The sequence below is a fragment of the Malurus melanocephalus genome, unplaced genomic scaffold (genome assembly GCF_030028575.1).
Source record: "Malurus melanocephalus ecotype Western Australia unplaced genomic scaffold, MMel_1.1 scaffold_1061, whole genome shotgun sequence".
In the NCBI taxonomy this organism is placed as follows: domain Eukaryota; kingdom Metazoa; phylum Chordata; class Aves; order Passeriformes; family Maluridae; genus Malurus; species Malurus melanocephalus.
In genome coordinates, this window is record NW_026624293.1 from 89,446 (window position 1) to 102,278 (window position 12,833).

At 56.9% G+C, this 12,833-nt stretch overlaps 2 protein-coding genes across 2 annotated transcripts; one reads left to right on the plus strand and one right to left on the minus strand.

Annotated features, from left to right (window-relative positions):
- Nucleotides 1-6: 6 nt before the first annotated feature.
- LETM2 (leucine zipper and EF-hand containing transmembrane protein 2) lies at nt 7-5,557 on the plus strand. Its single transcript, XM_057386806.1, has 10 exons — nt 7-89; nt 345-783; nt 904-1,047; nt 1,241-1,375; nt 1,698-1,901; nt 2,116-2,235; nt 2,618-2,728; nt 2,859-2,945; nt 3,628-3,702; nt 4,288-5,557. The coding sequence occupies exons 1-10, from the start codon at nt 43-45 to the stop codon at nt 4,336-4,338; spliced, it is 1,413 nt and encodes a 470-aa protein (XP_057242789.1). The 5' UTR covers nt 7-42; the 3' UTR covers nt 4,339-5,557.
- Nucleotides 5,558-9,483: 3,926 nt separating this feature from the next.
- On the minus strand, nt 9,484-12,801 carry LOC130586092 (fibroblast growth factor receptor 1-like; the record flags this gene model as incomplete). Its single annotated transcript, XM_057386800.1, has 6 exons — nt 9,484-10,739; nt 10,792-11,552; nt 11,645-11,750; nt 12,121-12,258; nt 12,437-12,507; nt 12,679-12,801. Coding segments are annotated over 5 exons (615 nt in total), but the record flags the coding sequence as incomplete, so codon positions are not given.
- Nucleotides 12,802-12,833: the final 32 nt, after the last annotated feature.

A 12,833-nucleotide genomic window follows, 5' to 3' on the forward strand; every position in this document is an offset into this window, starting at 1 on the left:
GTGCCGGTGGTGCCGGTGGTGCCGGTGGTGCCGGTGCCGGCCATGGCCTCCTGCGGCCTGAACGCTCTCCTGGCCGCGGCCAGGGCCAGGTAAGGCCCGCATCCCCCCGGGCGGGTCCCGATCAGCCTTCGGGGGTTTGTTCACAACGGGCTCGTCCTGTCCCGGGGGTAAAGGGCTGCCCAGAGGCGCTGYGGGGCGGGGGTGGCCCCAAGAGGGGAGTTCTTAGCTCAGGATCTGAGCTACTGAAGGATCACAATCTCATCCACCAAATCAGTGTGGCTAAGAATGTCACTTTGGGTTCTTTGGCCTCGCTGCACTGTTTTTACTGTTTTTACCCTCTCCAGTTTCAGAGGCTCCCATCTCCTCGCACACTCCAGCCCTCCGTGCTCTCCGGCCATCGCTCTGGTCCAACTGGTGAATTCCCAGCTAAGCTGGACWTCGAGAGACTCCAAAAGCCATCCCTGGCGCCTCCGTGCCCGCCTGGGCGCTGCCCTGCCTGGCTCACGTGCCCTGCACACCTCCAGCAGCCCCTGGCAGCAGCTCCCCGGTGAATCCCCACCCCGCCGAAATCCTGGGAACCAGGGGGCTAAACCTGCTAAAACTCCAGTGAAACACGTCATACAGGCTCCTGCAGGGAAAAAGCCTTTGAGACARAGAGTTGTGGATGAGCTGAAGCATTACTACCACGGGTTCCACTTGCTGTGGATTGACACCACGGTGGCTGTCAGGATGGTGTGGAGGCTGCTCCACGGGCAGGTGCTCACCAGGAGGGAGAGGAGAAGGGTGAGTGTCACAACCCCTGCATAAAGTGATGCAGAGAGAGGCTTAACCCCTTCTTTGGACACATTTTGGGTGTTTGGCTGAGTGATAATCTCTGGGTGATCTCTGCTCTTCTCTGTACAGTTGCTGAGAACTTGTGCAGATCTCTTCCGGCTGGTTCCCTTCCTGGTGTTTGTCATTGTCCCCTTCATGGAATTCCTGTTACCTGTGTTCCTGAAGCTCTTCCCTGCAATGCTGCCCTCAACCTTTGAGACGGAGTCAAAGAAGGTTTGTGTCCTCCCTGAGGTCGTGGAGTGTCCTCAGAGCTGTGSAAGTGAGGATCAGCCTCACCCACATCTGTGTGAGACATTCCCAGMTTATTCCTGAGCTGAGGGGGAGGGTTGGTGGTTTGTGCTRTGGACAGTGATCARATTCCTACATTATATTTTCTAATTAATAATTCTGTATTTCCCAAACGAAGGAAGAAAAGCAGAAGAAGAAGTTAAACGCAAAGCTGGAGTTAGCAAAGTTCCTGCGGGAGACAATTGCAGAGATGGCCAAAAGGAACAAGGCAGACACAGGCCAAGGGAAACAATTCTCCTCGTACCTGCACGAGGTAGGATGGGCAGCCATGGCACTGCCACCCCTTTGGTGCTGCTTTGGGCAGAGTGTGGCATTGTCCCGGGACAGCAGAGAGCTTTGACAGCACACAGATTCTGTCAGGTGCTGTTCCCTGTGTGCCTCCCTGCACAGGAATTCCCATCCTGGAACAGTGCCAGCTTCACTCTTCCAGTGGCCACTCAGTAAGAGTTTCACTTTGAGTTTTAACTGTATCATCCTGTTCCCAACAGAGATGGGAATTCCAGTGAGAGAAAGGGAAGGGAGGAGGAGATTCCCTCCTGGTGATCCCATTCAGGTTGCATTTCTCCCTTGTTCAGATCCGTCACAGCGGCCACCGGCCCAGCACGCAGGAGATCGTGCGYTTCTCCAAACTCTTCGAGGATGAGCTGACCCTGGAGCACCTGGAGAGGCCCCAGCTGGTGGCTCTGTGCARACTGCTGGAGCTGCCCCCGCTGGGCACCAACAACCTGCTCCGATTCCAGCTGCTGCTGCGCCTCAGGAGCATCAAGGCAGATGATGAGGTGAGGCTGGGGCAGCTCTGGGAGCTGCTCGGTGCTCACAGGGTCTGTGTGAGCTCTGTGTCCACAGGGGAGGGGCTGTGGAATCCCCATCCCTAAAGGCTCAAAGCACAAATGGAAATGCTAATTTAAGCAGTTTAATCAGGAGATTGGGAGCAGGGACTCTCAGGGTTTTGGCTAACTCTGTGCTGGGTGGGCACGTTGCTGTTGATTGCAGATGATTGCCAAGGAAGGGGTCTGTGGCCTGAGCGTGCTGGAGCTGCAGAGYGCCTGCAGGGCCCGGGGGATGCGCTCACTGGGGCTCTCTGAGGAGCAGCTGAAGGAGCAGCTCGGGCAGGTGAGTGTGCCCTGRACGGGGCTGGTGGGGCCAGGATTCTCAGAGGGGATTGCAGGCACTGCTCAGGTACAGCAGGCACAGCCTCCTGACAATTCCTGCACGAGTTCAAGCTGGATCCTCACCTGCAGAGCTGAGCTCTGAGGCATGAAGTGTCCAGTTTATATCCTAGACTAAAGAGAAAACCAAGTAGARCTAAGGCCAACAAGAARCAAGGTGAAGTGGGGGYTGTTCYTAACTCTTCAGAACTATTTYTTCTCATTATGGTATCTTAAAACTGTATTATCCAAACTCAAGATTGCTTTAAGGATCAAGAGTGTTGTATTGATAAATACCCATATAGAGCCAGTGTGAAATAACTTTGCCTTCTCTTTTTTTCCAACAGTGGCTGGATCTCCATTTAAAGGAGAACGTTCCCCCTTCTCTCCTCCTGCTTTCCCGTGCCTTGTACTTAATAGATGTAAAGCCACAATCTGTTCCCATTACACAGAACAAGGTGAGTTGTTCAAATAAAACTTGTAGGTTAATAGTTGAACCATTATATRTTATAGAAATTAAGGACTGTGACAGAAATCTTGTTCTTTGATCCTAYGACTGGGATGAAGTTATGACTCTGTGTTCTGCAGACTGGTGAAGCTGCTGGAGTGAGGACATCTGTGCTTGAAGGTCAGGAGACCCTCCTGGACCCTGCCCCTGTTGTACAGGGAAAAAAGGTGAGAAAAGMAGTCTGCAAGCAGGAAAACATGTTCTGAAATCACTGAGAATTGRGTGTGACCAAACCTTCCCAAAGCTAGGCAAAGCCAATGGCACAGAGCACGAGCAGTGTCTGGTTTTGCACTGTGTAAATGTTTCCCCCAAGAGCCTCACAGTTCATGTTCTGATTTAAGAGGTGAGGGAAGGGATCTGCTGGGGTTCAGCTGGCCCTGTTACTGGGAGCAGCTGGTTATTCAGTACCATGGCACTGGCTCCCAGCCAAGAAGGACTCCTGACCTTCTGAGTTGCCTTAGACTTCTGCCCAGCTACATTTAGCWCAGAGCAGCAGTTAAAGAGGACTTGGTTTAAGCTCTCCTACTGAAATTGGGCTCAGTTGTCCAGAAYAAAATGAGCCAAAGTATCTGGAGTAAAAAAAGCCAGAGCATATGGTTCTCAGCATCATGCTGCAGTGAATTCCTTAGATTAGTCCCAGCTGATAAAAGCAGCAGCAGGAATCAAAGAATATTGTATCAAATGCCAGAAACGTTTCCACACAGTTAAATTGTGCTGGGGAAACAATGGAAATGCCGGCCCAGCTTTTACAGAATGGGCAGGGAACAGCCTTACTCAGAAGGGAGAAGGGGCTGTGGGGTTTAGCTCTTTTGGAGGGATCTGTGTCTTACAGCTGCTTTTTCCTTAAAGAATGAAGAATTTGTGTCTCAGCCAACAGAGAAATTGCCGTTCTCAGAAGCGTCGGTGAAGCCTCCCCCACAAGAGGTGAGCTACTCAGAGTTCTTACACTTCCCAAAAGAGATTGTTCTTGACTCAGCTTGCAGCCAAACTCTGGAGGTTTGTGCTGCAGGACACTGAGTTCAAGGAGCAGCTGGAGAAACTGGATGAGAACTGCACTGGGGGCTTTTCAACACAAAAACACCACACGTGGCAGAGCTGTGAAATGGGGGAGGGAGCAAAGCACTGGGGGAATTGCCAGCATTTCCTTGTACTCTTAATAATCTGCTTTGGGCCACTAGGACAGACCAGCCTGCCCTTGGAATCACCAGGCTGTTAAGAGCTGCTTCGTATCTGTAACAATATTTCTGCAGTGATTGTCTTTGTTTTGCCCATTTTCTTTCTGTGCATATTTGATTTCAATTTAGAAGGTTATGTGCACATCTGGGATGYTGCTTAAGGTAAGTTTGGGAGTCCAGACCGACTCCTATCTCCTTTAACCTGAAGAATTTGCTCTTCATCTGTTCCTTTCCAGAGCCCCTTGCCATGGTAAATGGGAAGACACCTTCAGAAAAGACTTTGATTTTCAACAAACATTTTTTGCTAAAATCTGCCCTTTTCTCTTCCCCCTAGACCAAAAGGGAAGCGTCCCAGAGCAGCAAGGCTGGTGCCAACGGAGCCTAAGGTGGAACCAGCCCTGAGAGGGAGCAGCTCCATCTGCACCCTCCTGCAAAGGAGCAGGGATTTCCAGGAGTTTGCTCTACACAACCAGGCCGTAGCCCTCAGGGGCCTCTCTCTGTCCCAAGCTTGTTAGCAACTAGGCCAGTGCTGGCTGGGTGGCCCAGCTTCTGTTTGTGCTGGATCCTTGCCCTGCTACTTTTAACTTATGGTGTAAATATGTTAATAACGGTGCTGCTGTCTGTGCTGTTCTCAGCAGGTGTTTGTGCTCCCAAACCTTAGCAAAGGCAGCTTTTCTTGTCAGAATGGCCTGTGCTCAGAGCAGACTGGGCTGGGAGTCCAGCAAAGCCTGTTCTGTGGTGGGAATCCTCTGCAGGAACATCCCCACACAGGGATGAGTGTCACAGCTCAGGCTCTTGGTCCTGATCAGGGTGGTTTAACAGTGACAGCCCACAATGACAGTGACCCACTGGCCACAGTTTTACCCACAGGGAAGGAGGGAGCAGCACTYKTTGCTGTGGTGGAATGAATTGATCAGAAGGATTTCAGACCTTGCTGGGCAGSAGCAGAGCAGTGACAGAACAGCCTCCYCCTGTRATTGCTTCCCATGAGAGCTGTGCAGGTGCTACCCACTGTGACACAAATCAGATTTGCACTTTCAGGATCCCTCTGGGACGAGGGACCAACCCAGGACCTGCACACCTTTCCCAAGTGTGAAGATTTGGTTAATCTTTACCAAGCTCAGAACTACACACCAAGTGCTCTCCATACATTGCAAAGCGACTCCTCACACACTCCAGTGATGACTCAGTTTTTTGTCAGACTCTCAGAGGATACAGAAAAGCTGTTTTTAGCATTTGTTAAGTTTTTTACTCTGTCCTATGTAAATGCTCAGAAATTTCTCACATGGATTTTAAATACGTGTATTTATACTTACTGTAAAATTAGATTTGGTGCTAAGTAGGAATGAAATGTCTCTTCTAGAGGTCAGACAACCCGCCTGAAAAGCCAATTCTCCAAGGTCAGGTGTGAGCAGCACTTTAAACCTGAGACCTCAGGCTCCTACAGCARTGCAGAGCCAGCTGTCAGGTGTTCTGTGTCCTCAGCTCTGTACCTGAACCTCTCTGTGTTCATCCATCTGCACTGCTGGATCTGTGTTTAATAAACGGGAACAAATTTTATTTCAATAAAATAACACCTCACTGTGGAGTCACTGCTGCCTCTTAGCGTGGTGTGAGGGGAGGCGTCTCCTCCCACTCGGTGTTGCAGCCTGTGACTGCTCTGACTCCCGAATATCCCGAACCCGACATTCCTGTGCTGAGCACTTCCACAGATGGAGGTGAGGAGGGGCTGGCAGGGAGCTGGGCATCACCCGGGCACGCCCTTTGTGCCCATTCTGGGTGGCTCCGGTGCCTCCCTCATCCCTGTCCCCCAGCCCTGCTCACCATGGCCACGTCACACTGCCGGCTGCCAGGGCTCCAGYCCTGTCCGCTGCCTCCTGTGTTTTCAATTTAGAAAGATCTGGAAGCTGGGGCTCGCTTTTCCTTGGATTTCCCGCAGTGGCCACCAGCCCCCTCCTCGAGCGAGCCCCGGCGGTGGCAAAGGCTCCATCCGTCCCGGGGAGCACTGGAGCAGCAGAGCGGGGTGAACCCGAGACAGTCCCGGGTCACTCACACAGCTCTGAACAAACCCATTYTCAGGCCAAAATTCCCCTCCTCCCCCCTCCTCACAGGTCACTGCTGCTGCAGGGCTCTGTACGAGGACATGGCCGAGACTCAGCTCTGCCTGGGACCCCGCCACCTTCCCGGGACCCCCGCCACCTTCCTGAGACCCCGCCACCTTCCCGGGACCCCCGCCACCTTCCTGAGACCCCGCCACCTTCCCGGGACCCCCGCCACCTTCCTGAGACCCCGCCACCTTCCCGAGACCCCGCCACCTTCCTGAGACCCCCGCCATCCTCCCGAGACCGCCGCCACCTTCCTGAGACCCCCGCCACCTTCCTGAGACCCCCGTGCCCCACGGGCACACAGAGGGGAGAGGCAGCAATTCTGCTTCATGACCTTCCGAGCGAGGGGAGGAAACGACCCCCGTGGAGCCCCATAAATGCCGGGATTCTGTTCTGCAGCACTGGGCAAATGAAACRCTGCAGAGATCCAAGGCCGTGTGTGCTTTGGCGTGGGGAGAGCTTTTCCAGCCCCGCCGGTGCCAAACAGTCCCCCCTGAGCCCGGAGAAGCGGCTCCTCTGCTGTTTATCCTCCCCCGGCACCATCGCAGCTCCAGCCTGGAGCGCTCTTGTGGGGCCGAGGCATTCCCATCCCGGGGTTTGGGCTGCCCTTTACCCGGGAATCGGGGATTTCTGCCGCTCGGGAACATCTCCCGTGCCAGAAACAACCCCGGGTTTGCGTCAGCCTCTTCCCCTGAAAGCTGCGGGGAAAGATGCCCTGGTCAGCACTTTTGGAGGAGATTAGCATTCMGAGCGAAAAGCAGTGATTTAGTGCGGCCCAAGCACAACAAAGGCTGGGATTTACAGCTCCCGGCTCCCAGCGCCACATTCCTGCAGCCYTTCTGCCTCTGCTATAAACGGTAACAAAGGAGATGGAGCGCAATCGCAGCCCGAAGTAACGCAGGACAGGAGCTCCACTGCCAAACCTCGCACGGAGAGGGACGGGGTGCGGGTGGCAGTGTCCCCAAGGTGTCCCCAGGGATGGTCCAGTSCCCAAGGTGTCCCCAGGGATGGTCCCATCCCGCTGCTCCTCACGGTGCCCGCACGGTGCAGTGCCCAGGACAGCAGGGTTTGGGTTTTGTGTTTTGTGTTCCAGCTGCACACAGCTGGCTCTGCCTCTGCTCAGCTGTGGGTGTGGGGCTGGAGCTGAGCTCTGGGTGCTGCCGAGCCCAAATCTGGGTGACACGGGGGGACAGAGGGGGCTGGGAGCTCCCCACACACCCTCTGAGCCATGGGACCCGTGCCAAGGTGGAAGGGCACAGCAGGTTTCTGCCATGGCTGGCAGCGGGACAAAGCCCAGCTCAGCGCTGGCACAGCAGCCGAGCCCTGGGCTGGGGCCAAGAGATTGTCACATTGTCCCCGGCCCGAACAGCCCGAGGGCTTTAAAAGGAGAAAAGGATGGAGCGAGGAACGGAGACGACAAAGGGTGCTGCAGGAGCCAAAGGTGGCGTGGGCTGAGCGCTGATGCCCCGCACTCCATGGCTGCTCAGGGGCTCCCGAGGGCAGCATTTGGGGATCCTCCATCGCTTTGGAGCCCTTCCCAAGGAGCCCCATCCCCATCCCGAATGGAGAGCCTGGTGCCAGGCAGCGCTGCAGGCTGGTCCCAGCACGGTCCCAGCTCGGTCCCAGCACGGACCCAGCACGGTCCCAGCACGGTCCCAGCACGGACCCAGCACGGTCCCAGCAAGGGGAGCTTTGGTCCTGCAGGGTTCCCCCGGCTGTGTGGGGCCTGTGGGGTGCTGATTTCAGCTTTGGGGGATGCCCACACCTCCCAGAGTGCCCACATGGACAGGATCCCTTACCGGGAGGAGCAGAGCACAGATGAGTTTTCCTGTGGGTGCCAGCCAGCACAGCACCCTGGGGACCCTCCCTGGCACTGTCCCCGTGTCCCTGTGGGGTGCAGGGGCACCCAGCCCCTTCCCCAGCCCAGTGTCCCCATGTCCCTGTGGGGTGCAGGGGCACCCAGCCCCTTCCCCAGCCCAGCACTGAGCACCAGCAGCTCTGCTGCAGCATCTCTGCTCATTATCATATTTAATTGCCCTGCCGGTAACCCCAGGAAATGAGCAGGAGATGGTGAGAGCAGCAGTTCGGGATGATGTAAACACCAAGTGCAGCTCTCCCCGCACCTCGCCAAGCCGGGCCCGGAGAGAGCAGTGATTTATGGAGCCCCCCAGCCTTCCTCCCCCCGCCTGGGCTGCGAGTTTAATCCAGGGCTGCAAATTCAACATAAATCACTTGATTAAAAGCTCTACTTAATTTAAAGGGGGGAGGTGGGCAGAGTGCAGCTGATCGATTTAATTTACACGGGGAAATAGCAACAAGCAGACGCATTTAAAAAGGCCGGGGAGGCCGGGGATGCTGCAGCTGCTTCTGCCGCCTCAGTTTAACCATGGAAGGGCTCAGGAGGGGCTGCAGCCGCTCTCCCTCCCCTCCCAGGCACAGGGAGCCGTGCAGGATGCCAGGATATTCTCATGGGGAGTGCTGGAGCGCTGAAAAACAGAATTCTCACAGAGCCAGGGTTTATCCCGGCTGCTCCCTGAGCATCACATTCCCAAACCGCTGCTCGGATGAGCACCCAAAGCCCGGACAGTCCCCACCCCATCGCCCCCAGGGACGGSCAAATCGCGGTTAAAGTCTTTAATAATTACAAGAATTCCAGATTCATTACAGAAGAGTTTACAACAAATAATATTTCTCCATACAAAGGCAAAATAAACTTTTCAAGTAACAGCGGTCTGGCTCCAGCATCTCGACAGCGGCGGCAGGGAGGGAGAATCACACACAGYCCCTGCCCCGGGGAGGCTGTCCCGGCCCGGGAAATGCCCGGGAAATGCCCGGTTTGTCCCGGGACCGGCTCGGTGGAGCCCAGCTCGGGCACCGGGACAGCCCCGGGGATGGGCAGAGCGGGGTGAGGCTGCTCCCGGTAAAGGCACTGCAGGGCATCGCCCGGGGAGCGGGGGCGGCACGGAGAGAACGGCGGGGATGGGACCGAACCGGGACCGAACCGGGATGGGACTGAGCCGGGATGGGCTGGGACTGAACCGAAATGGGACCGAGCCGGGATGGGACCGAACCGGGATGGGACAGAACCGGGATGGGACAGAACCGGGATGGGCTGGGACTGAACCGGGATGGGACAGAGCCGAAATTGGACAGAACCAGGCTGGAGCCGAACCGGGATGGGATGAACCGGGATGGGACCGAACCGGGATGGGATGGGATGGGATGGGATGGGACCGAACCGGGCTGGGACTGAGCCGGGCTGGACAGAGCCGGGCTGAGACCGAGCCGGGATGGGACAGAGCCGAAATGGGACAGAACCGGGCTGGAGCCGAACCGGGATGGGATGAACCGGGATGGGACCGAACCGGGCTGAGACTGAGCCGGGCTGGGACAGAGCCGGGCTGGGACAGAGCCGGGCTGGGACAGAGCCGGGCTGGGACCGAGCCGGGATGGGACCGAACCGGGCTGAGACTGAGCCGGGCTGGGACCGAGCCGGGATGGGCTGGGACGGAGCCGAACCGGGCTGGAGCCAAACCGGGCCGGGACCAAGGCACCGCTCCGGGCCAGGGCTGACCCGTTCTCCCCCTGCTCCTCCCCAAGGGCAGCACCCACCGGCCCCATCCCTGCCCGGCCCCATCCCTGCCCAGCCCCATCCCCGCCCCGGTCCCAGCCCCGCCAGAGCCCCGGGAGGGAACGGGAGGAACGTGGGGCCGGGGTAAAGCCAGGCACGTAATGACAATGGATTCCCAAAAGGCATCGACACATTATTATTATTGTTTAATACAACCCCATATAAAACTGAAGCAGCAGCAGCAATTCTTATCGAAGGACCTAAACTGAAATAGGTTTAGAACATAATTTAAAAAAATAAAAACAGCAAAAGTAGCAAAATATATGAATTCTTTTTTATAGCAACTGATATCTACCAGCCACTAGTACCTTCCTACCAAACTGGTATATCTCTGGTAACAACCCTTTTAAAAAGCCATGTAAATATATATTCATATTTATACATATTTTTTTGTTATGTACACGGGACTCTGGGTTTAGCACGGGTGGGTTTGGCTCCTCTCAGCTGCAGGAGCAGCCCCGGATCATCCCGGGCACCGAGGGAGCCCCGAGGCAGCAGCTGCAGGAGCCCAGGGCTGCTCCTGCCTTGGCACATTCTCCAGATGGCAGAATGGCTCTCTGTGCCAGCCCGGGATGCCAGGCTGGCTCCTGGCCCTGCCCTGCCCACGGGACAGGATTGCAGCTCAGCCAAGTGGGAACACTCAAGCACAGAATTCATGGAAAAGAGATTYAAAAACCAACGGAGGAGACGCCATAAAAACACCGGAGCTGAACCCTTTGGGCTGCGGAGAGCTGGCACGAGGTGGCAGGAGAAGCTGGCAGGAGGTGGGTGGTTTTGGTTATGTGAGATGCTGTGGGTGCCTCTGAACCCTTTCTGCAACAGCTCAGCACCACCACGCTGTGCAGGCAGTGTCCACTCACATGGCACGGTGTGGCACCTTGGGCAGTGTCCACTCACATGGCACAGTGTGACACAGCATGGCATGGCACCCTGGGCAGTGTCCACTCACATGGCACGGTGTGACACCCTGGGCAGTGTCCACTCACATGGCACGGTGTGACATGGCACCTTGGGCAGTGTCCACTCACATGGCACGGTGTGACATGGCACCTTGGGCAGTGTCCACTCACATGGCACAGTGTGACACAGCATGGCATGGCACCCTGGGCAGTGTCCACTCACATGGCACGGTGTGACACCCTGGGCAGTGTCCACTCACATGGCACGGTGTGACATGGCACCTTGGGCAGTGTCCACTCACATGGCACAGTGTGACATGGCACCCTGGGCAGTGTCCACTCACATGGCACGGTGTGACATGGCACCTTGGGCAGTGTCCACTCACATGGCACAGTGTGACATGGCACCCTGGGCAGTGTCCACTCACATGGCACGGTGTGACATGGCACCTTGGGCAGTGTCCACTCACATGGCACAGTGTGACATGGCACCCTGGGCAGTGTCCACTCACATGGCACGGTGTGACATGGCACCTTGGGCAGTGTCCACTCACATGGCACGGTGTGACATGGCACCTTGGGCAGTGTCCACTCACATGGCACAGTGTGGCACCTTGGGCAGTGTCCACTCACATGGCACAGTGTGGCACAGCACGGCACAGGCAGTGTCACCCTGATGGCACACCGTGGCACCCTGATGGCACATGGTGGCACCCAGCAGTGTCACCGCACGGTGGCACCCAGCAGTGTCACCCTGCTGGCACACGGTGGCAGCCAGCAGTGCCACTCAGTGCCGTTTCAGCCCGCCGTTGCTGTGCTGCGGGGGCAGTTTGGGAAGGCACGGCTCGTCGGGGAGGGGGTCGTGGGCGAACACCGAGTCCTCCCCCGAGGAGCAGGTGGAGCTGCGCGTGGCCGGGAAGGCGGGCGAGTACTGATCCAGAGGCACCGACAGGTCCAGGTACTCCTGCCAGGGACAAGGGACAAAGGACGGGCTCAGGAGGGGACAGGACAGCCCCAGGGAGTGCCAGCCCGGTGCCACCGGTGCCACTGTCCTACCTGRTTGGAGGTCATGGCCACGATCCTGTCCAGGTCCTCCACCAGCTGCTTGAAGGTTGGTCTCTGYGAGGGGACGGCGTGCCAGCAATCCCTCATCATCATGTACCTGTGAGGACAGGGGGCTCAGCCTGGGACCCCCACCCACAGCAGCCCCAGGAACGTGTCCTGGGCTCAGACTGGCACCCAGGGCCAGGGAAGAGGCTGCTGCAGGGATTTAGGGAACCCAAGAGGATGGGCACAGTCTGGGCTGGTCCCTGTGCTGGAGCCACCCTGGGATTCCCTTCTGGCAGGGGTAACACAGGGAGATGCTGATGATTGCAGATTTAATGGGCTGATGGTTTTGGGGGCTGGGAACTGCTGGGGTTGAACTCCCAAACGCCTCCCTGTCACCCTCCACACCCCAGCCCCTGCTCTGGGCCAGGCAATGGCACTCAGAGACCTCAAATCCCCGTTCCCTGTCCTGGCACGGCACTCACAGCTCGTTGGTGCAGTTGCTGGGCTTGTCCATCCTGTGGCCTTCCTTCAGCAGCTTGAAGAGCTCCTCCACAGGCACACCGGGGTAGGGGGACCCTCCCAGCGTGAAGATCTCCCACAGCAGCACCCCAAAGGACCACCTGGCAACAGAGGGCAGATGCTGAGGCATTGCTGGCAGAGCAGCCATCCACAGCTTTTTATCACTTTGCAGGATGAATGAGTCCCAGCACCAAACACAATTCGGATTTGAAATATTTGTTTGGCTGACAGCGGCTGTAATTCCATGAAATCAGGACCTCCCCAGTGGGTGTTACTCACACATCACTCTGGTGGGTGTAGATTCGGTCGAACAGAGCCTCGGGAGCCATCCACTTCACGGGCAGGCGACCCTGGGACACAAAACCCCACATGGATTCGGTGTCACCCGGGGTGGGGACAGACCCTGCACCCTGCAGCATCCCCAGCATGGCTGGAGCACCCCTGGCACCCTGGAGCACCCCTGGCAGCCCCTGGAGCACCCCTGGCACCCCCACCCCACAAAATCCCTGCACACCACTCACGTTCGTCGTCTTCTTGTAGTAATCGATGTGGTGGATATCCCGGGCCAGCCCAAAGTCAGCGATCTTCATCACATTGTCCTCGGTCACCAGGACGTTCCTGGCTGCCAGGTCCCTGTGGATGCACTGACAGAGCCCAGGGCTGTCAGCAGGGACCC